The 23,910-nt window shown below is 45.0% G+C and overlaps 4 protein-coding genes across 4 annotated transcripts; 3 read left to right on the top strand and 1 right to left on the bottom strand.

The window, feature by feature from the left end:
• Positions 1–10,926: 10,926 nt before the first annotated feature.
• PtA15_14A120 (uncharacterized protein) lies at positions 10,927–12,285 on the top strand (the record flags this gene model as incomplete). Its single annotated transcript, XM_053162804.1, has 3 exons — positions 10,927–11,324; positions 11,401–11,530; positions 11,611–12,285. 3 exons carry the CDS (start codon positions 10,927–10,929, stop codon positions 12,283–12,285), a joined length of 1,203 nt encoding a protein of 400 aa, XP_053026793.1.
• Positions 12,286–12,775: 490 nt separating this feature from the next.
• PtA15_14A119 (uncharacterized protein) lies at positions 12,776–17,333 on the top strand (the record flags this gene model as incomplete). The annotated part of the gene is made up of 26 exons (XM_053162802.1): positions 12,776–13,232; positions 13,302–13,525; positions 13,605–13,853; positions 13,929–14,118; positions 14,213–14,254; positions 14,319–14,422; positions 14,490–14,599; positions 14,702–14,709; positions 14,788–14,824; positions 14,902–15,010; positions 15,090–15,209; positions 15,279–15,314; positions 15,393–15,416; positions 15,514–15,520; positions 15,583–15,624; positions 15,700–15,727; positions 15,843–15,875; positions 15,948–16,015; positions 16,093–16,123; positions 16,207–16,361; positions 16,447–16,479; positions 16,548–16,661; positions 16,762–16,807; positions 16,901–16,996; positions 17,079–17,172; positions 17,310–17,333. The coding sequence occupies 26 exons, from the start codon at positions 12,776–12,778 to the stop codon at positions 17,331–17,333; spliced, it is 2,481 nt and encodes an 826-aa protein (XP_053026792.1).
• A 424-nt stretch (positions 17,334–17,757) lies between these two features.
• On the bottom strand, positions 17,758–18,613 carry PtA15_14A118 (uncharacterized protein; the record flags this gene model as incomplete). Its single annotated transcript, XM_053162801.1, has 2 exons — positions 17,758–17,929; positions 18,411–18,613. 2 exons carry the CDS (start codon positions 18,611–18,613, stop codon positions 17,758–17,760), a joined length of 375 nt encoding a protein of 124 aa, XP_053026791.1.
• Positions 18,614–20,430: 1,817 nt separating this feature from the next.
• PtA15_14A117 (uncharacterized protein) lies at positions 20,431–23,910 on the top strand (the record flags this gene model as incomplete). The annotated part of the gene is made up of 13 exons (XM_053162800.1): positions 20,431–20,533; positions 20,621–20,767; positions 20,883–21,312; positions 21,600–21,681; positions 22,009–22,077; positions 22,158–22,475; positions 22,632–22,880; positions 22,963–23,049; positions 23,133–23,322; positions 23,404–23,460; positions 23,539–23,602; positions 23,711–23,799; positions 23,876–23,910. The coding sequence occupies 13 exons, from the start codon at positions 20,431–20,433 to the stop codon at positions 23,908–23,910; spliced, it is 1,920 nt and encodes a 639-aa protein (XP_053026790.1).

Raw genomic sequence — 23,910 nt, 5'->3', positions numbered from 1 at the left:
TAGTGGCGGAGCTTGGCGGAGGTACTATTCATAGTGGCGGAGCTTGGCGGAGGCACTATTCATAGTGGCGGAGCTTGGCGGAGCTTGGCGGAGCTTGGCGGAGGCACTATTCATTGTGGCGGAGCTTGGCGGAAGCACTATTCATTGGCGGAGCTTGGCAGAGGCTTTATTTATAGTGCGGAGCTTGGCGGAGGCACTATGAATAGTACATGAAATATGTCATTGGGACGCAGTGGTCACACCCTATTTTGTTGTGCGCAACTGTTCCCGCCAAAAAAATTGCATTCAACATGGTGCACGCCACTTTTTGACTAGATGCACGCCAAAAAAGTGGCGTGCAAAGCCTGTACGCCAAAAAAAATGGCGTGGAGGGTTTGTGCACGCCAAAATTCTTCCAAAAAAGAGTATTTTTGGCGTGCAGGGCTACGCACGCCAGACAAATGGCGTGCACTGCTCCTGTACGCCATTTATTTTGGCGTACAGGCGTGCACACCACTTTTTTGGCGTGCATCTAGTCAAAAAGTGGCGTGCATTTAGATTGACCCATTACATAATGGTGGATTTGGTCATGTTTGATACCCCCTAATAGTTGATTTGGACATATTTGATACCCCCTATTACCACATTCGAAAATTCTAAAACCAATAATACCAAGTTGAATTTTACTTTAATTTTGTGCATGACACTGCAAGAAAAACTCTAGAAACTGCTTGCAGTTGAGATGCAAGAGCTCAAGGCAAGCTGTGCCTCATGCAAGAATCAAGCATTGGTTGATTCCATGCACATTGCCTAATTTATACAAGAGTGAGTGCAAGGTACAAAAAACTGAGTACAGGAGTTGATACCTGTGCAAATTCCCCTTTCATGTGAAAATTCCCCTTTAATGTGCAAATACCCCTTTCATGTGCACATATCCCTTTTGTATGCATTCACCCCTTTCAAAATGTGTACATAGCCCTTTATGTGCACATACCACTTTCATGTGTGTATATCCCTTTCATGTGCATGTATCCCTTTCACAATGTGTACATACCCCTTTCATCATGTGTCCACAACCCTTCCATGTTTACATTTCCCCTTTGAGTTTTACATCCCTTTCAATACCCCTTTCATCATTCAGGTTTACATACCCCTTTGATGTTTACATATCCCTTTCATGTGCAAATACCCCTTAATGCACATACTCCTTTCATACATACATACCCCTTTCATCATGTGGACATATCCCTTTTATGTGGTAATACACCTTCTCACATTCACCTTTCATGCATACATATTTCTTTCATCTATACATATTCCTTTCATGTGTAAATACCCTTCTTATGTTATTCTGGCTGGTTTCAATGGTGCATGGAGTGTTTAATGTAAGAAAATAAAAGCTTGCTCAGGGGGATGCTCATTTACCTCAGCCTACTGCATGAGCACTATAGCATTTTCAACATTGAGATTCTGAAAAAGGTACACACTCAAGTTCACCAGCACAGAATTTGGGTGCTTGACTCCAGCTTGAGCTGAGGCTTGATTGAAGCTTGCTTCATCTCAACTGCAAGCAGTTTCTAGAGTTTTTCTTGCAGTGTGAGGGCATATAATGTGAATTACAAGAAACCCATTTTTTCAGAGGAATTACATTTTAGAATGTCAATTTTGCTTTGCTATCCTTCAACATCAGTAAACAGGAGCAATTGATGAGTTCTATTTGGGTGGAATATCATTTCATCATATTTTTTCCTACAGTTGTACCTAGAAAACAAGAGAGTTCTACACAACATTGTGTTGAGTCCCAAATCAATTCTGAATGACCTTTTTGAATCACTTCTCCATCCACTTTACAATTAATTTAGGGATGAGTTATTAATCCACATCAGGCCCACATCCAACCAAAACTCACATAAAATTCAGCTCTGGCACACCCTGGGGAGTGGGAACATATCTCCCCTGGTGTAAACAATTAACTGGTTTTTTGTGTACCCGCTTTTTGGAGCAATTACTAAGAGAATAACTTTGTTCTTACATGTACCAGCACAATCAGGACACTCATAAATTTGCATGCGGGCACTTCTCCCCATTCAAATGTATGCACCAAACACAGCTGACATAAGCTGCAGGTGCATACACCATACTTACACATCAAATTGGCACTCACCAATGTGGTTGACCGTCAAGATTAGTGCTAATATACTACTACCGGACTTACTCCTGCACCAATCCGGATGCTCTAACAAAAAAGGTATACAGTTAGTAGGAATTTTTCTACTAAGCCCGCCACACACCTGCTATATATCCCAAAAATTTCAGGAAAAGCAGAATTTGCATGGGAACATGCATGCAAGGCTTACTCCCAGGATTAGCAAGGAGTAAATTTACTCCTCCTTAGTCCAAATTGTACTCCAGGAGGAGTAGCTACACTAATCCCTCCTTAATTTGCGACCAATGCGGATGCTCTTACAACTTCAAACAGTCTAAATATTTTGGGGATTATTAATCTTTGTATAATATTTGTTCCCTGAAACTTTCAGCAATGGGTTGGCATCAAGACATGAGATATAAGGGGTGCAAGGCAGTCTTAATAAGAAAAATCTGGCCAACTATATAAGGCCCCGTTTGGCTGCCACGTTATACGTCATAAACGGTTAAATTTATGATGCCGCGACCCAAAGTTCGCCCCCCGTTTCCACCAAAACTTTGAAACCCCCGGGGGCTGCGCGTCATAAATTTGACCATTTATGTCGTATAACGCGGCAGCCAAACAGGGCCTAACTTTTGTGTTACACTTTCAAACAGTATAGAAAGTTCAGGGATTATTAATCTTTATATATTCTCTGTGCCCTGAAAGTTTGGCATCAGAAAATGAGATATATGAGGTGTACACTAGGAGGTGTTGTGACTACTGCACATCCCCTACATCTCATACTGCCAGCATAATTAGCTGGGTTTAGGTTATCCCAGTTAAACTGGGATGAACTCAACCAATTTAAACTTGGTTGATCTCAACTGATGAAATATATATCCAAGGTACACCCCTTGGATTTATATTTCATTGGTCAAGATCAGCCCATTTGAAATTGGTTGAGTGCATCCCAGTTGAACTGGGATGACTTCATCCCAGCCAAATATGCTGGCAGTTTCATGTATTTATACCCCCCCATTGCTAAAAATTTCAGGGCACTGATAATATACAAATTTGGATAATCCCTGAAATTTTTACACTGCAAGAAAAACTCTAGAAACTGCTTGCAGTTGAGATGCAGCAAGCTTGAATCAAGCCTCAGCTCAAGCTGGAGTCAAGCATCTAAATTCTGTGCTGGTGCACCTTGAGTGTATACCTAGTTAAGCATCCCAATGCTGAACATTCTTTAGTGATCATGCAGTGGGCTGAGGCAAATGTTCAACCTTGAAAATGAGAATCCCTGTAACCCCCCCTCCTTGGGGGTTTCACAAGAAGGATCACAGGTTCCCAAACAAACCCGTACTTAGTCCAGCCACTCCCCCGCCCCTCCTAGCTCAGCAGAGATTGGTATGCGATCTCTCCTGAGCTAGGTGAGTCCTTTCCCATTTTTCCCTTTCCCCATCTTCTTCTGCCTCTCACACTTGTAGATACTGACAGAGATTGGTATGCCATCTCTCCTGAGCTAGCCCCCTGACTCCTTTGCAATAACAGAATCAGATAGAGATAAACAATCAAGACTCAGGTACCTGTTGGCACCCAGGTACCTGCTTGTTTTTTGGCCAAAACCAGCACCTCACACCGCACCCAGCACCACTTTGGGGGGTACCCCAGGTACCTTTGGCAGGTACCCCAGGTACCCCCTGTGTTTATTTTTGGTATTTCCCATTTTAAAGTCAATCTCACATAGGCTTTACTTTTCAGGCATGAGTAAGTACTTATTTATCTCCTATCAACAATGAAATTAACCTAATAACTATCAGCCAATTATAGGTTAATAATTACTAATCAAACCAGCAGGGATCAATCTTCATCCACAACGATAATCTTTCTTTTTGACTTCTTTAAAGTCTTAGTGGAATCAGCCATTTTTTCTTTCCACGAGGCCAGGATCCCTTCTTTGATCATATTATTCTTTGAGTAGAATGCAACGGTCATTCCTCTACTTATCGAGTGGGCTCCAAGTCTATGCCGCTTCGAAGAAACATAATCCCGACCAAAGCTAAATGCTCTCTCAACGTCAACGGATGTTGCTACAAAATTGAAAGAGAATTTGGAAGTCAGATGTAGTAAAGAAAGCGTCATATATTCAACTCACCTGGACAGCTCAATATATCCAGTGCCATATTGACGAGGTCACCATCCATGCTCCCCGACCTCTTCTGGTGAAGCCACCACTTGATTGGGTTGACCGGTTCGTTTCCTTCAAGGATAAGTCCTCCTGCTAGCCAGTCATGGAATGCGTTGTTTGAAGAGTTTCCAGCTCGCGCAGCAGCAGCGTCACCCAGGCCAGCAAGCATACTGGTCCTGGGCTGTGAAGAGATATGGAATAAATTAAATTGAGATTTGTTTTTTTTTCATTTAGATCTAAGTGTGTGACCCACCTTCGAAGTCGAAGCTGGGACAGTTGGACGAGTTGATTTTGTGGGCTTGTAAAAAGAAACCCACATTTCCCGCGCTAGACGTATGGCTTCGGCGATCCAATCGGGTTCCCATTTCGCCATTTTGAAGTACTTGTCCTTGAATGAAGGGTGCATCACTGAAATAGAATATCATGTGTTAAGTAAAGGACCAGAAAAGAGAAAGAAAAACTTGTACTTACAAATGGCAATTCTGTATAGAGGGGATGTGTCCGTCAAGCTGTAGTACTTGTTGGTAATTTATAATCCATGTCGGCAGGCATTTCTCAGCGCGGAAGGGTATTTTTGATCACTGATAATTGTTGATAGGTGTTCGGTAATTTGGTTGATGTAGATAACTATGTTAGCTAAGCAAGTAGATCCTGCATTGGAGACTTGAAGGGTTAAATCCTGGAAAATCGCAAGGACGTTGACCAAATCGTGTGCCAATTTCATATCCGAATCCTTCAAGTGATGCTTGCGCTCGAGACCATGACGTTTATGACGCTGCCACTCGAGACTTTAAATTAAGAACAAGTCAGTCAGTCAATCTCATCTTACTCAAGTGGCAGGAGGAAGACCTACACAGCAGCTTCACAGAGAATGATGCTTTTCATTTGATAGAATGTGGAGTTCCATTGGGTACAAACATCTCGCTCCACGATATGCGGAGTATTACACTCTTTCTCTTGGCAAATCTCCACAAACTCGGCTTTTGAGTTTGGAGAGAGCCTCAATTTCTTCGCGATCCTACAAAACTGCAGAAGATATTATGTTACTTGAAAGTCAAGCAGTGAGAAATGGAGGCGGTTTATTTTACCTTAGCCAATGTTAGTTTGCAAGAATCAGTTGTATAGTCATCTCCTTCATCTTCTTCGCTAGCATTTTCAATGTCGGCCTCAGTCAGAGAATCGTTATTGTCATCATCTTGTCCAGAAAGGCTTTGAAGCTTGCTATGTTGATCACTATTTCCATCTATTAAGGAGGTGGAATCATCTTCGTCGGCATTGGAAAAGCTAGAGTAGAAAGCATGCAAAAAATAGGTCAAAAATCAAAACGGCAGGAGGAGGAATTTAATTTGGGATTACACTCGGATTTGCTCTTCAGCATCTCCATCTTCAGACTGTGACTCATCTGAGTCGACATCAGAAGAAATAGGTCGTCCATTAGCAGTTTTCTTTTGCTTTTGAGTACCAAATGGCCGGAGGATCGCCTGGACTATTAAGTTGAGTATGTGCGCAAAGCATCGGATCCAGTGTGGTTCGCCCTTAAACCTTGGCCACTTGAGCTTCTTGAGCTCCTTCACCATCACCTCATTGTTTTTTGCATTGTCGCTCACAATACCGCATATCTAAACATGAAAGTGTTAGGTCAGCATTGAAAATGGACCAAAAAAAAGAAATGTATAATAAGAAGAAAACTTGGCTTACCCAATCCTGAATTCCAAATTTATCTGCAACTAAAGCAACTGTCTTGGCCAAGTACTCGCCGGTGTGGCTCTGAGAAAGCCGAACAAAGTCAAGAGGCATGGCCTCTAGACTTATATCATCAGCTCCAACTTCTGCTAATCGGTAGACAACTACTCCCAAGATGTTGAATCCGTTTGGCGACTGCCAAGCGTCAACTCCTAGATATAAAGCGCCTTTGTTATAGATAGAATTGTCAAGATTAGAAAGCTATAAAAACCTGAAAAAATACTGAGCAACCAACACTTAAGACACCTCGGTAGTTGTTTTGTATTGCTGAATAAAGCATGTGAATATGCTTTGAAACGTTGTGGTGTGCCAAATCTATTTCAAGTATCAAATTACATAAAGTGATGGTTGAATACATGAGAAGGAGATATATTCTTAGATTTATTATTGCATAATTAGATTCTGAAGGTCATTTAACCCCTAGTCACTCACTTGAACCACTAGGATAGCTCCACTCAGTCAAAAGTTATTTTGGTTAAATGGTTTTTCATCCAACATAAGTACATAGTATAGTAGTACATTGGTGGTACATAATATGGTATTAGAGCCAACCACAACTGGGTCATATTTTTTGTGCATATTCAATTAGAGTTAGGGCTAGAACCACAAATTGGCCATATTTTTATGCATATTCAATTAGACTTAGGGCTAGAACCACAAGTTGGCCGCCTTGTAGATAGACTATATAAGGAGCCCTTCCTCCCCCCCTCATTTGAATTCAGCATGTGAATAGCAGCCACCAACCAACCAGTCACTCATTCATTTAACAGTGTGATCTCAAACATCCACTCACCCAACACCTGTGATCATAATCAGGTTCTTAAATAGCTTGTGTCATTGCACATCATCTGCATTGTTTGATCTAAGTCTGATAGAGACTACTACACATAGTGATCTCTATCAAGGTTTTGCCACAACAATAAATAAATTTTGTTGTCAGAATCCTTGTGTAGTACAATAGAGGGGCAGGTCCTTCAAACCACCCGTAACATAAATATTGCTTAACTGCAAATATCATATTTGTTATCTCCCCCTCACAGAACTGCCACCCGTCCCAAAGGAGTTCTCACAACGTCCTGCGGTCTTGGTAAATTCTTGATTACTGTGGGATGGAGGATTGCCTTGTGGCTCGCATCAGTAAGCGCCGAGAAAGGCCTTGCAGCCTCGGCACACCATATCGCGCATAGTTGGGGGACCTAAATTCCAATTTTCAGCTACAGCGGTTTCTGATATCAAAAAAAGGACCTTGACCATACCTCCTTAGCTTGCACTTCGCCAGTTCCGGTAATTCCTAGACTGCCCAGTGAACGAGTGGATTCTGTTTCCCGCTGTTTCCGGATGCAGATTAATGCATGCTTGTTGAGATTGCTACAAGAGGTGTCTGAGGTTGGACGACTAATTTTGGTGCCACATCTAGAGCCAAGAAACATTCAAAATCAAAAAAGCCCGTTTAATTAAATGAAAAACTTACAGCTTGCAAGGATAGGCAATCATGCGCCTGCCATACTTATCAAGTTGATTGGAAAGCTGAGGCACGCCATACAAAGAGTAGCTTGAACTATTGGAGTTTGCAGCAACTTTCTGAGCTCGCTCTATACATGGATAATACTGAGTCAGAACTGGCTCTCAGAAAACAAAACGAGGAACATGTATTACTCACTCAACTCTTCCTGGTCGGTCGTTCGACCACCTCCAGAAGGTGGGTCAGCGGTGCTAGTGGGAGGATTGAAATTGCCTTCTTTGCTAGTTTCTTGAATTGGGTCATCTTCCGGATTACCTTGGATTGAGGAAGCTTGAGATGATTGAGTTTTGTGTTGTTTGCGGGTGGGAGCCATGGTGATGGATGTTTGGTTGAGGTAGGTCGGCAAGGTGAGGCAAGGGTATAAGTATATTTTTGTATATGTAACATCCGGTACTGCTTTGATGATATGTCATATGTCACAGGCTACCCGGGCTGCGGGGGCGGTATCTCTAGGGGGTACCTGGGTACCGCACCGCTTCCCTCCCAAAAGCATGTACCTCACACCGCACCCGGCACCGCCAGGCGGGTGCGCGGGGGGTGCGAGGGGTACCTGCAAAGCGGTGCGGGGTACCCCCCAACAGGTACCAATTGTTCATCTCTAGAATCAGAGGTTCTAGAAAACTGCCCTCGCTCCGCCCCCAGCTCCCACCTCCTATCCCGGTCTAGTGAAGCGCTCCCTAGTGACCGCTTACAATCCCCCTGAGCACCCTTTTATTTTATTTTATGAAACACTCCATGTGCCATTGAATCCAGCCAGAATAACATAAAAAGGGTGTGTACACATGAAAGGGATATGTACATAAGAAATGAATATGTAAGCATGAAAGGGGAATGTGAGAAGGTTTATTAACACATAAAAGGGATATTTACACATGATGAAAGGGGTATGTATGCATGAAAGGGGTTTGTATGTATGAAAGGAGTATGTGCATTAAGGGGTATTTGCACATGAAAGGGATATGTAAACATCAAAGGGGTATGTAAACCTGAATGATGAAAGGGGTATTGAAAGGGATGTAAAAAACTCAAAGGGGACATGTAAACATGAAAGGTTCATGAATGCATGATGAAAGGGGTATGTCCACATTGTGAAAGTGATACATGCACATGAAAGGGATACACACACATGAAAGGGATACACACACATGAAAGGGGTATGTGCACATAAAGGGGTATGTGCACATAAAGGGGTATGTGCACATAAAGGGGTATGGACACATTATGAAAGGAGTGAATGCATAAAAAGGGATATGTGCACATGAAAGGGGTATGTGCACATGAAAGGATTTGCACAGGTATCAACTCAGTATTTTGGAGCCTGTACTCAGTTTTTTGGAGCTTAGACTCACTCTTGCATAACTTATGCAAATTGCACGTGATCAACCAGTGCTTGATTCTTGCATGGGGCACAGCTTGCCTTGAGCTCTTGTATCTCAACTGCAAGCAGTTTCTAGAGTTTTTCTTGCAGTGTTATACTGTTTAAAAGTATAACACAAAAGCTATACAGTTAGCCAGATTTTTCTTATCAATGATGGGTATGTAGTTACATTACGGATAACAGTAACATAACGGTAACATAACACTTTTTTAGCCATTATTGTTACAGTTACTCGTCACAGCAGTGTGTTACGTTACTGCCACAATGTAACAGACAATTAGTGACTTTTGTTACATTATCAGCGCCCGCAGAGCGCCTTATAAATGATAAATTTTGGGCTGAAAAGAGCCTATTTTGGCCTGTTAGCGCGTTACCCAGTGGATAACGCATCATGACAACCTCAAAAAAGAGAGGCTGTTACATTACGCGCGAGGCCAGAAAAGATCCCGTTACAGATCAAGTAATGGGGCGCTGCGGGTAACGAGGGTAGTTATTTTACCCAAATTGTGCAGATAACACAACACAACGTAACTACCCATTGTTGTTCTTATTAAGACTTCCACACACCCCTTATATCTCATGTTTTGATGCCACCCCATTTCTCAAAGCTGCAGGCCTGCAAAGGGCCTTTTGGGCAGACATCTCCCATTTATCAGGAAAATAATAATTGGACTTACTTTGCGCACTGTGCAGTGCGCGCATTTACAAACACTTTGTGCACCGCGGGTGAAGGAAGCAAAATTTTTAAGATTTTTTTTGACCAATAAATAGACAGCCCTTTTATTGTCCTTTGTGGATATTTTGGGAGTTTTTTGAAGCTTACTTGTCTGCTGTAAGAGCCCATTAAGAAACAAAACAAGTACAGTCATTTGCAGACCTGAAATTCATGTTCTCGCATGGCAAAAATTCCAAATAATTTAACGAATCATTCTAAACATATATTAAACTGTTTCAGAAACTTTTTGCAACTTTGTGCAAGAATGAGGCTTTCAAAATTTAGGAAATTGCAACACGCACTGGTGCACTTTAACAGATTTCATGTGAATTTTCCTCATTTTTCAAAGCCTCATTCTTGATGAAAGTGGCTAAAAAGTTCTGAAACAGATAAATATATGTTTACAATGATTCATTAAGTTATTTGGATTTTTTTCAGTGTGTGAACATGAGTTCCAGGTCCCCAAATGACTGTACTTTTTTTGTTTCTTAATGGGCTTTTACAGCAGACAAGTAAGCTTCAAAAAACTCCCAAAAAATTCACAGGGGACAATAAAAGAGCTGTCTATTGATTGGTCAAAAAAATTCTGAAAATTTTGCTTCCTTCACCTGCAGTGCGCAAAGTGTTTGGAAATGCGCGCACTGCACAGTACGCAAAGAGTTTTCTGCAGTGCGCGAAGTAAGTCCGTAAATAAATTGTCTTTGACAACTCCCAAAAAAAATAGATTTGGGAAAACAGCTCCCAAGACTGGTTGCGGCGACGTACAGGAACCGTTTTCCCAATTTTTGGGAGTTGTTTTTCCAAGTTTCAAAAATTAATCATTCACAAGTTGAGTAAGACATTATTTGGAGCCAATATAATCTGGGCAATATGTGAGTTTTTTTGCCTGACATCTGATCAGACCCACCAAAACTAGATCAGATGTCACAACAATCCACATTATATCACGTGATTATAGTGATTATATTGGCTCCAAACGGGGCCTTGTGTGTTTTACCACTCCACGGGTAGGAGGGTGGACTTGGTTAAGTTAGACCTCGCCCACGGGTTTACCGTGGGGTCCAGGGGATTCCCGGTGGGACCCACGTGGAGTACATATAGGCTAGCACGAGCCGCGCCAGCCAAGGCAGCCGCAGACTTGGCCCACCCACGCCCCGACAGATAATTATTAATGTCAGTCTCCGTGTTGGAATCCTGGGCGACATTCGACATTTCAGAGGACAACGAGGCCAATCAGTCGAGCAAGTGATTCAGCGTCCAAACCGACCGTTAAATGCGACCATCTGTAGCACCTGAGGACCATGGGGCTATTATCTTGACCGCGGACCGCAGTGCGACGCGCGAAACCGTGACGCCATCCGGTCCATCAATCGCAGCATCGAATCCAGCAAAGGATACCCAAGTTGGCTGTCATTCCCCTCAACGCGGTAGTTCCTCTGACAACCTCAAGCTCCCTCAACTTAACTCCGCTTCCCAAAATTCATGGGTTGTTCAAGCACAAACGCACTCCATCCTCATATTTTCCGCAATTTGGGGTCTCCTGACCAGACTCGGCGTCACTGCAATTGGGAATTTCCACGGTCAAAATGTCTTCAGTTTATTGCTGGTTCAAGTCGTAGGCTGTCTCATTATGGGTACATCAGTAGCCCTTCAAGCTAGATTGGGTAAAATGTTAGCCTCTGATTTTTCTCAGTCTGTGAGGATTGGTGACAAGACTGATTGAATATCTTATCATCATTTCTTTCAGTCATTCGTTGTTATACTTCGGGATCACCACAGGCTTTTGCGGCTCAGTCACTACGTTCAGCAGCTGGATGTTGCAAGTTTTCCAGACTTTCAGCAACACTTCTAAGTTCTCGCGTGGCAGGTTTAGTGATGTTTGCTGATTCCCCCACCCCTCAAAAGGCTTACTAATTTACTAATTCCCCGATGTTTCTGCCACCAACACCTCCATTAGTTCTTAGATGGGCTCAATCTAACGCACGTCACGATTGGACAGTGTCTCTTTGCCTTGCAAACTGGACTTTTTCTCGGGCATATCATTGAAAACGTTATCACCACCAGAACACATCGACTTGGCCTCAATACCTCAATCCGCTCCTCGAGACGCGATACAAGTGCCTACTGGAAGATACCCACGATTTTCATCATTCTGGCTGGTCCTTTGACCTGGTTAGGATCAGTTTTCCTTTTTATTTGGGGACCGATCCGATGGCGGGGACCCATGACATACAGCATGATAATCGCTCCAACAGGGACGGTGCTGCGGTATTATTTCGCCAAGCTGAACGCCCGAGAACTCTCGATTAACAACACGTTTCCAGCGGGCACCTATCTGGCTAACGTGGTTGCTACAGGTCTACTAGCCCTATTCTCTGCTTTACAATATACATCTGCTGCCCGAACCAATCCAGAATATTGCGCAAGCTTGCAGGGATTGAGAGACGGGTTCTGTGGATGTCTTAGCACAATCAGTACCTTCTTTTTAGAACTACATCGTGCCGGTCCCAATTATAAAAACTTCCGTTATGCCCTCACCAGTTGGCTATCAGGTCAACTTCTTTGCCTCATGATCTTTGGCATTTACTTTTGGACTCGTGACCCCCAAGAACGTTGCATCTTCCCTTCATGATCCCTGCAAAGTTCAATTGTCTAGCCATGCAATCAAGCTGCAATGTTCCTCCATCTTACATAATTTGACTTACTTTCTTGCTCTATCACTCCAAGTTATGTCTTTCGTATTTGAGACTATACCCTTAATTTTTCAGTAGAGTTTGGAGCACAGAAATAATATGCAGACAGGCACTATTTTTTCTGTGTGATGGAAGACTCTCCGCTTGTTCTAATGAGTGTTTTGGTTAACTTCTTGGTGTCAGCTGCGCAGTCGATTCATGCAATGCGCGCTCCAATTTTCCCATGTGTTCATGGGGCCCAGGCCATGAACCTGCCGAACTACCACTTCGACTGTCGCTCGAATCCTCGATACTTTCCTGATAGGACCACTACCTCGCGAGCGTATGGACCAGGGCTTTGTCGATTTGCATCCCACTTCCACTTTGACAGGTTGATCGAGCGGATGGCATCCGAATGAACAGTACAGTAAAATCAAGGAACTGAAAAGCATGTCCAAAAACCCAGCGGGATACGTCAAAGTTGGCACACACGATCCATCAGAGGCGTACGATGATGTACAAGCTGAACAAGAAGGGGATCTCTTGCTCCGGCCGATCCTGCACGATGAGATCCTGGACCGGGCTTCTTCGCACGACACTTCCAAAGGGATAACCGAGGCTAAGAATCGAAGCGGCAGGATCTCGATCTCCTCACCAGTTCAGTCCGATGAGTTTTCTGAGGATCAGCAAGACAAGAGGCCCAAGCACCCCGAAGGGAGCGCCGAGAATATGGTTGCAAAAGTGGTACCCGAGACTGATGACCCGACAATGTTGACCAACACGATTAGGGTATGGCTGATCGGTGGTGCATTGGGTGCGATGGGAGCAGGCATCAATCAGATTTTCTTCTTTAAATCCAACGGGATTGGTTTTGGGGGATTTTTTATCACCCTTGTGAGCTATGCAGGTTGGTTGAATCCCTCAGGCGCTTACAGTTGATCACACAACTAATTTTTGACTTTGAAACTGCATTCAGCTGGAAAATTAATGGCTGCCACGTTACCTGCTTGGAATATTCAACTGCCCAATCCATTTGGATTTATCTCTACAAGCAGAACGAATCGATGGCTTTTCGAGGTTTCCTTAAACCCTGGTGATTTCAGTGTAAAGGAACACATGTTGATCGGTGTCTTGGCCGGATGTGCCTCTTCAGCCGCCTATGCCGGAGATATAGTAGCCGTTCAAGACCTTTATTATCATGTAAGCTATTGTTCTTTGAGGAGCTTTGGGGGGGGGGGGGCTAGAGAGCTAATGATACCAACGATTGCTACAATTTCAGCAAGATATGGGGCATTTCGGGGCTTTACTCCTGATTTTATCTACCCAGCTGCTGGGATTTGGTTTGTCAGGCTTGACGTATTCCATTTTGATTCGACCTACCGCGATGGTTTGGCCGAGTTCATTGGTGGTGGTCACGCTTTATAACACCCTTCACGCGGTTGGCGATGGTACTCAGGAAAGCAGAGATTTCACCAAGGCTCGAATGAGATTTTTTACGATGATCTTTATAATGATCTTCGTGTATCAAGTGTGTATCTTCCTCGCTGTCTCTTTCATTTTTCACTCGGCATTATGTAAACTTATCTGGAATGTTTGGTGACAGTTTTTGCCATCCGTTTTGGCCCCTACTCTTACCAGCATCTCGATCATATGTATTATCAACAACAGATCTACATTCATGAGGGTTTTAGGTTCTGCATGTGAGCTTAGAGTAGGAATATTCAGATTTTTCAACAGCATTAGAAAAGCAGAACTTCGTCAGCTGACTGATCGACCTTTTAGATACCGGAGCTGTAGGCAAAACATCCAAATCTCAAGTGACTTTATATAGATATACTCACAAATCACCCGTTTTTCCTCTCTCTTGATTTTTTTTTCTTGTAAAAGGGTCTATTAACCGTCTCGCTGGATTGGACCGTCATTGGATCAGTTGGTTAGGCCCAACTAAGATTCTTCCCTGATTCGCATATGCACTAACTTTGGGTCTCCGCAGGCTCTCTTTTCACGCCATTCTTCGCCTCTTTTAACTACTTCGGGGGCATGGCGTGCTCGATGTGGATTTTCGTCCCGTTGATGTGGTATTTCGATATTTGGAAAGTGGGTTGCAAAAGATTCTGCAAGGCGTTGTGAATTTTGACCACTTGCCAACCAACCGTTGTCATAGAATCGAAGCTTTGGGGATAATGCTGTCTCTGCTCGGCTATTTGACCAAAGCTATAAAAAGTATAACGTGTCGGCTGTGGTAAAGCCAGATTTTACATTAGACGAGCAAAAGTGAGTCCTGAAGATCGATCTTAATTTTCGGGCTTAACTATACGCTGTTCACGCAATGACTGTACTGCGACTTCATGCATGTCTTTTTTCCCTTGCATAAAGGTTTCAAGGTCAGTCAACTTTCTAGGCATGAAGAGATTGATCGATCACTAACATTTTTGTTGGATAAAATAAAACGATCTTTTTAGAGCTGGGGCCAATTCAATTGACGCCATATTTCGCAGTGTTAGCTTTGCGTTCTTGAACTCTGCCGTTGCGACCGTCTTTCTATTTCAATCTGACGACATCAATCGCCCTTTCAGCTCGTATGGTGTTAGCTTTGCGGTCTTGACATCTGCCGTTGTGACCGTCTTTCTATTTCACTCTGACGACATCAAGTCCGCCCTTTCAGCCCGGAACAAAACATCCACTGTTGGTCAATGAGCCAATTCAATACCTGTGCATCATACCATTTTAAGTTAAAGGCTTACCAGATACATTTTGTCCTCAGGATGTGCATGTTGAAATTATGGAGAGGAATTACGAAAACGTGCCTACAAGTTGGTACGCATGGATCGGCGGCACAATGTTTCTTGCTTCGATATTCGTTGTCTGGTTTTATCCACTACAGGTTGCGTGAATCTCACCTATGTATTCATACATATCACCTCTCAGCTGATTTGCCAACTGAATTCTTAAGTGTCCTGTTTGGGCATTATTGCTAGCACTAGGAATGGTATGTACATCTTCTAGTAGCATTCCACTTGTCTCTGGGCCATTAAATCAATTCTCAATATCTTTTATAATAACTTAGGCGACTCTCTTCATTATCCCAATGGTAAGACCTATTATATAGCCTACTCAAATGCCCATTTTTACAAATTTATTTGACCGCTTTGAATCTTCGATCGTGTTGCATTACAATCCGCCTTTAGGGCATCAGTAAGTTCTGCCCTTCCGCCTTTTTTATTCAGGCTGTCAAAACTCACGATAATCGTTATCAGTCAATGCAACCACCAACACACAGATTGGATTGAATGTGATCAGTAAATCATCTCAAGTGCTTACGTCATTGCACCAACTTCACAGTTTGTCGACTGATCTGCTGCTTGTCTCCCCAGCTGAGTTTGTTGCAGGAATTCTACTACCGTGAGTTGAGCGGTTGAGTGGCGGTTCTCACTAGGAGAATATTGCGCGCTTAGATACCTGAGGGTCTTCTGTTTCTATTTCACCAAACTGCGTTCTTAATCATCGACTTCGACAGTGGAAGACCTTTGGCAAATATCACATTCAAAGTGTATGGGATTGCTTTCATCGCTCAAATTGATAGCCGGGAGGTAGTGCACTGATTTTCGATAAATACCCCAAGGTACGGCTACATGACCATGAGTCAATGTCTCGATCTGGCGTCCGATTTGAAATTAGGAATTTATGCTAGTTGCGTCGCTGTCGGAGTTCTTTCGCCACAGAGACACTTGCTGAATTCATTATTCTCTCTCTAACGTACCTTGTAGAAATACCACCCAAGGATATGTTTACATTTCAGTATGTTCTGCTTCTATTAAGATTATTCAAGGTGCAAGATAGATCCAAATTCTCGCTGATCTTTTGTCCATCTCTCTATTAAGGATCGTCGGGACTTCGATAGGAGCAGTGATCAATTATATATTCATTCGTTCAGTGATCGCAGACAAGAGAGAGATGTTGGATGGTACGGTAGTAGATCCAAGTGGTCAATGGACCGGTCGGAAGCCAGAAGTATTTTACTCGGCCTCAGTGATTTGTCAGTCCAGAATGTGTCACGTTCATGCACGAGCATGAGAATCAGTTGAAGGCTGATTTGTGCATCACCGACTTCTGAAACTCAGGGGGGTTGATTGGACCCCTCAAATTCTTTTCTGGTACGTTTTGGCTCAACACTAGAATCAAATCCTCGGTCAATTCACCTCGGCTCATTGTGAGAATGCAGGTAAATATAGGGTCTTGTTTTGGGGATTTCCAATCGGCGCTCTCCTACCTATCATACCTTGGTTCATGTCACGGAATAATCCCAAAAGTGCATGGAGAACGCTAAGCATTCCGCGTTGAGTTCAATCTTCTTAGAAAAATTAATCTTGAATGTGATTGAAATGTGATGAGGAAGGATCTTGGAGTCTCGTGTGCTAATGTTTCTACACCTGAAGTTTTTCTTCATGGCGCCATCACACCTCCCCAGATCCCCACCAATGTGTAAGCTTTCTGGTCCACTTCTATAGTAAATATTGCTCCAAGCTGAATCGTAAACGTCATAATCTTTCTACGTGTTGGAAATCGGGACCTCAGCATAGGTGTGGGGTTTCTAGCAGCCTTTATGTCGCAATATTGGGCACTGAAGTATCGTCCAAAATGGTTCGAGAAATATAACTATGTGCTCTCGAGGTGAAATTAATTAAATACAAGCTTCTCCGCCGATGTAGAGAACGATGGAGTATATTGACTGAGCAATGTGTTATAACTTCAGTGCACTGGATGCCGGGACCAGTTTGAACGCGTTGGCAGTCTACTTGCTTGGTTTAGAGGCGGCGCACTCATGGTGGAATCCGACAAGTGATGCAGTTGAGTAGCATGTGTTTGCTTTCTTTTGAGTCACCCCTTTACTCGGTTTTTGTGCCACTTAATTCATGTGACTAACAGAAAATCCATTCTTCATAAAAACCAATCGTACTGCTTGGTATTCATTTTGGTTCCATAGGAACATTGCAAACCTGGATCATAAACAATCATCTCTAGTTTTCTCTCTCTCTCTCTCAATCTATCTCTCTCTCAAGACCAATTTCTTTCCTCACAAGCGCACAATTATCAGCACTCATCTTTGCCCAGATTATCGTCAGACATTCCCATATACATAGCTTCAACTCTCTCAAGGTTCCATACGCCTTGCTCGTCCGTCCAACCATCGGGGAACATCAAACAAATTTTTCTACATACTTGAGTGTAAAAAGCTAGGCTCATCCTTATCTTCTGAAACCCTGCATGATCTTTGATATAACTTTCTTATAGCACTCTTTCCATCTCAACGTGATAGTAAATGTTGTGATCCCGAAAGATATTCCTCTCCGGGGGTCCTTCCAGCTAGCATACCTGAACATGGGAAGTAAAGGGTGGTAAATGAGAGGAGATCAGAGTCCAACAGCATAGGGTTACGGTTGATTGCGCCGGTGGTGCATGTGATCCCGGTTTTCTTGAGCGGTGTCGATGACATAAAGCGGGTCACTTGAAGCTTTCCTTGTTCCAGCACTGTTAGACAGGGCGACGTAGGGTGGATGGCCCAGTTCGATCGATCGCGCTCGTGCCGGACCCTTGAGCGCGTAACTCCCAGAGACACACCCAACCTCAGCTGATCAGCAAAGTTATGGCAAGACAGGCGCATCCACCAGCATCCACCGGCCAATCAGAGACTGTGAAGTCTGGAAGTCAAAGGGCTCCTCAGAGCTCCTCCGATGCGGTGTTGTGCTATGTAACCTGATCAGCAACTCTCTCAGTCGCGGACTTTGTTCTATTCGGAGCTCTCGTTGGGGGATCCTTTGGTATATACATCATCAACATCTCGAGGAGAAAGATATCAGATGTTTACATCAGACATGCACAAATTGGACGCGCGGATTTGAAGAAGGATCCGGACAGATGGTGGACATTGCAAATGGTTGTGAAGAAACTGTAAATATGTATGGCCTGATGTGCTGAAATGGATGAAGTTTTGGTAGATAGAGCATAAATCAATTTTGATTTACAATTGGACTATTTGTTCATGATTCAGTAGGACTTTGTTGGGGCGCGGTGCAAGGGAACATACGCCTTTCTAAATTTCGGCAGAAACAAGAACGCAGACAGTTGCCATCCGATTAGCGTTGTTAAGTTTGTTCGACATTCTTGGAGAGTCTTGAGTTGTCTTGGAGGCCGGTTGGTTGGGGCACGAAGCAGGGCGAGGCTGAAGATCGGTGCAGATCGTCGGTGCGCCAGGAACTCTGTGTCTTTCATCTTTCGCTGTTTGTTCATCTGCCGGCTTGAATATGTCTCGTGCGGTAATGAAAGGGCCTGTTGGTATTTCAATATTGGATTGATTTGCTTGCCTATTTCCGATTATATCGCATCAGGACTCGGGCACATGGTGTGTAGGTCTAGGAGCAGTCGGGATTGACTCTTGGAGGAGTGTATAACATTTTTATTAGGCCAGTGGAGCTGTCAAGAATCTGCACCGGTCTCCACATGACTTGAAGGTTTGGTAACCCTTCCCTTCCTGAGAGAGCGCTCCAACGATACGACGAGGCCGACGCTTAACGAACTCTTGGCTAATAAATACTGCTCGTCTGCCCCAAGAATCCGTCCCTCCAGCCCCGTCAGCGCTTGAAGTTTGTGTCTATAACATCAACACATAAGCTTTGTCAATCGAATTGTAAGTCTCTTTCGACCACACATAAATAATTTTCCAAGAATGCTTCCTCCCCCTGAAGGCTTCTTGAGCCACATCCAAAGTTTCCTTCATTTTTGTTTTGCCTCTTAATATCGTTTTCTGATGGCCAGCAAGGAAGGTGAAATAGGGGCAGTCTGTGATCCGCAAGGATCCAGATCCAGGCGGCACCAAGGATTTAACGCAGAGCCACCGGTGATGAAATTCTTCAGTTGGTGTTTCCAGCCCTGATCTGTCGACTGTCGCCTGGCATTCCTGCATGATACCGTCCCCCCGGCGGGCTGGAAGCTTGAATGACCAGCCATTCCCAGAGGCTCCTTGCGGCTTGCCCATTGGCGCTTGATCTGATGCACGTACTCTGGATTGAAGAACGCTGAAAAGGATAATCATCCTGTCCAACTCAGCAGGCCTATAGCCGCAGATGGTCTGGTCATGGCATTGCCACTCACCGGCTTCTCGAGCGTTCTGAAAAAAGCACTCTGAAAACTGCTGGATGTTGGCTGTTGATGTGCATGTTGACGATGTAAGACTCTAATGCGTAGTTTTTTCCGATGCCACTTCCTTCATGCTCCGCCCAGAGACTAAATCCAAAATATTTAAAGAGATCGGCACCGCTTTCGTGGCTCTCCAGCAGCCGCCCCTCTCCGCACATTTTCCTCGCCAGCCCCTTCGCTCCCCTCCTCCCCTCCGCACCCCCACCCGCACCCCTACATTCTCAGCGTACACCTGCCCAACAGGCTGTCCGCCGCTTCCCGTCTTCTCTCAGATCAGCCCGTCCTCCTACGTATGTATCTCTCTCAGTAATCCCATTGGATTGGTTTCGTCTTTTTTTTTTGTTGTTCGATTATCTGGGGTTCAACTTCACCTCTGAGAACAATCTCCTTGAACAGGTGAGCGCTTACGGATGTCTCCCCCCTATCCAAGTATTACATAAATATCTTGCAGAGCTGCTCGACTCCCTTCGACTTGCCGCTACATATCCTTCTCCTGCTCGGCCTCGACACTCTGGCTCTGCCCATCCTGCTGCCCGATTGTTTAAATGAGCCGCTGTCCACTCCACCCTGGCCTTCTCTTGAGCCAGTCTGTCGTCTCGCCTGATCTACAATATTCCATCTCGATCACCTCTTTCCGCTCCAAAGTAATACAAAAAAAAACCAGAGCACTCCCCCCCCCTCGATCCCAAACTCCCAAGATGGAAATGGAGTTTTCCCTGATCGTGATCTCTCGATACGAAGTCTGAGGGACTGCTAGCGGCATGCTTGATTGCCCACTCGGCTGGGATGGAGTTCCGTCGGAGTACTGTCCCTGTTTTTTCAGTCGGGCTTGCTGGAAAGAAGACGATTGCTGCCATTTCCATATGCAAATATTTCCAGATGGTGTATCGCCATGTCTCGCTTGGTGATCCATGTCTCAATCAGCTCTCTCTGGGCGGGTTCGTCCAGAGCTTCTCACTTTCAAGCTTCATTGGCTCCAGCAGGCCCACAGCCTGCTTTCGTCTTATATGCCTGGTCTTTCCATCCATCTGGCCATCCAGTCCCTGTCTCCGCCTTGCTGATACTCAACCACCTCCTTCCCCCAACCAAACCCACTCGCAGGAAGCGCTCGATTTCTTGTTTCGTTTTTTACTTGTTTGTTGAGAAGACGCTTGCACAGCAACATCATGGGCGACCAGATCCCTCACGTTCCCGGCACAACTCCGACCGGCAACTCGGGCCTCGTCGGATTCCTGCCGCTCGATCGATGTAAGGCCTTCTCATCTCTTCCCTGTCAACCTCCTACTGCAAGCCTGTAGCGGGCTGCCTGGAACAGATTATGCTAATCCACCATGTTGCAATCCTTCATTTATATATATTATAGCCTTGTCGAGCCCGTCCTCCATGCTTTCTGAGCAAACCACCGCCCGCTCCTCATCTGCTTCCTTATTTTCCTTATCCTCCCCCCGCTCAACCCTGTCAACAATATCAGACCACTCCGACCAAGCTCCATCGGCTGCCTCCTCGAGCCCGTCTGTCTTGAAGGATGCCGTCCTTGGCCCACTCGGCCACTTGCTGGCGAACCTCTGGGCCGTCATATACGGCCTCATCCAGACCGTCATCATTTACCTCTTCGCGCCCAGCACGGATGCCATCACTCTCGAGCCATCGCCCAACCCGCTTGGAAGGATCGCTATCGTCGGCGCCGGAATCACCGGTATCTCTACCGCCGCCCACTTCCTCGCTCACGGCTTCGAGGTGGTCATTTTTGAGCAATCCCCAACTATCGGTGGGATTTGGTCCAGAGTCAACAGGTTAGTCTCTTCCCCCTTCCTCACTATCCGCCCTGCCCAGCTTTGGAGTCAGCTTCAGGGAAGGACTGGCTCGAGAAGAGCTGTATCCACTTGGGGAATTCTTTCCCATGCCCTTGTGTATCCATATGCCTTGGCCATGTGAATTGGCTCGATCACCACTCTCCCTTACACCCAGTGTTATTTATCCTACCACTGGAACAAGCGCCAGTTCATCCAGCGCTTTCTGTTCTTCGTTGCCCAATGTTGAGAGACGCTGACTAATTTTCATCCACCGCCCATCTCTCTAGCACCTCATCACTCCAACTGGATTCGTTGATGTACAGATTTCATCCTTCGGTCAGATGGTCAAACCAATTCCCAGTCAGAAAAGTTGAGTTCGCAACCTTTTGATGAATTTGATAGCCTCTTCCGATGAATTGCTTCCGGCACCCCTTTCATGTCGGACCATTCCAACACAAACTCTCCTGCGATGTATCTGCAATACATATCTTGAATTCAGACCAAGTCATTACGTATCTGTATCAGTTGGCATCTTGGCGATTGATACAGAGATTCATTGCAGGCGATCGCTTCACGTCCCGGCGATCATTGATCGCCGCTGTGTAGCCGACACCTTTTCCTTCTGTCACGATTTTCAGACTCTGTCTATCCAGAGTTACTGACACCGATCACTACATCCCATGTTCCACCTCACAGGGAGAAATCTTATCTGAGCTTCAAAAAATTTGGAATAGCTATCGATTGAATTCTCGAACCCGTTTCAATGTAAGCACTTCTTTGATCCATCCCTGGCATTCCCTCCTCATTAACCCCGGCTCATTTTGCCTTGAACTGGCACGGATCAGTTTACCGTTCAACAAGTTACTCGCCAGCAAGCCTCGGACGACCAGCCCTCGAAATGGACGATCAACAACGGCGTCGATGGTGTCTTTGATGGGATTGTGGTCGCCGTGGGCACTTGCGGTCCGCCCGAGCGAATCAACTTTCAAGGCCGTGAAGGGTTCCAAGGGAAAATGATCCATTCGAGTGAATTGGACCAGATTGAATGGCCTGGCAAGCGCGTCGTCGTCCTCGGCGGAGGTGCTAGCGCTGTTGAGGCTCTTGAGTTGGCCGTCCAGTCCGGCTGCTCCACTCCAGCGGTTTTGGTCACGCGAACCGACAAGGTGAGACATCTTTTTCATTTTTGGCTGCCGAGAAGAAATCTTCTGGAACCCGTTATGCCAATGACCCAACTCATCTGCTAAACATCGTTTATCCTTTGTTCGCACACAATTGAACCGTGCTTGGCTGATATATGCGCAAATTGTCAACTGTTCCAGTGGTTTATTCCTCGAAACGTGATCATCGGTACTTTGCTCGCTATGAACCCATTCGGCATCCCCTGCTTCATCGACCAAATCGCTGAAAAGGCTATCCGAGCCTACCACTATGGTGCCGACTTGCAATGGATGAGCCCCGCTGCCTACAACGGGAAACCGGCGGGCCGCTTATACAGCAAAACTCCGATCGTCAATGGAGAGTTCTTGAAACTTGTCCGCGAGAACCGCGCCGATTACGTCCGAGCCAAGGTAATTCGTGACTTTGCTCAACCAAATACTTAAAGTTAAGCTGACAAAATTCCTTTTCCCTACTCATCCTATTCTACCTTAGATTGATCGAATCTCCCCCCAAGGTGTTGAAGTTCAACGGTTTGGCTTGGATCAATCCGAGATAGTTCCGGCGGATGTGATTGTTGAGGTAAGACAGAGCCTGGATGGACGGAGAAAGCAAGCAAGATGGTATGACGACACTGAGGCTGTTCGTCCCCCCACGTCCACCAGGCCACCGGTTACAAGCGACCCTACTTGGGCTTCCTTCCAACCCAGAAGCTTTTCCGAGGCGACAAGACTCCCGGGCAGTATGCCCCGCCCAACCTCTTCTTGCAACACTTCTCCGCCAACGATTGGAGCTGTCTCATGACTAACGCCGGATATTACGAGGGGCTCGGAACTGTCGGTCACAACCACATCGGTGAGTTTTCCTTTTTTTTTTTTTTTTTTGAGCGGAGGAAAGCGGACTAACCAGAACATATTTATCTTCTTACCTCTGCAGGCATTTTGGCCAGAATGATGATGATGTTCATGTTGGATAACAAGACTGCCCCCAGTAGTGAGTTTGATCCCGTAGTGCTGGCTTATATGCAGAATCCTTTTTATGTGACTTACTTGCAACCAAATCCCATCAAAGCTTCCGAGATGCACGCCTGGGTCGACCGCATTGTGAAGCTCAAGGGTTCTTTAACGTTCTTCACGTCAGTATAAACTCACTCCATATATCTTATACAAGCTCAGTTTTGGTCGACTGATCTTTTTGCATCCTGGCTGTGGGATCTACGACTGCATCGAAAAATTATCAACAGCTACTCGGAACAATCGCTCTGGTTGGCCACCTTTTTGATTTCCAACCCGCGACGATGGAGTTGGTTGCCCTTTGTTGGGATGGGTTGGGGTGGGTAGATCTCAACTCCAAGTGACAAGCAAAAAGAACCACATCCCATTGAATCTTTTGCTTTCAAATATTGTAGGCGGCGTCGGTACCCATAAAATCAAGACCTCGTAG

The sequence above is a fragment of the Puccinia triticina genome, chromosome 14A (assembly GCF_026914185.1).
Source record: "Puccinia triticina chromosome 14A, complete sequence".
In the NCBI taxonomy this organism is placed as follows: Eukaryota; Fungi; Basidiomycota; class Pucciniomycetes; order Pucciniales; family Pucciniaceae; genus Puccinia; species Puccinia triticina.
Note: the sequence above shows the minus strand (reverse complement) of the source record. Positions and strands in the feature narration are given on the sequence as shown.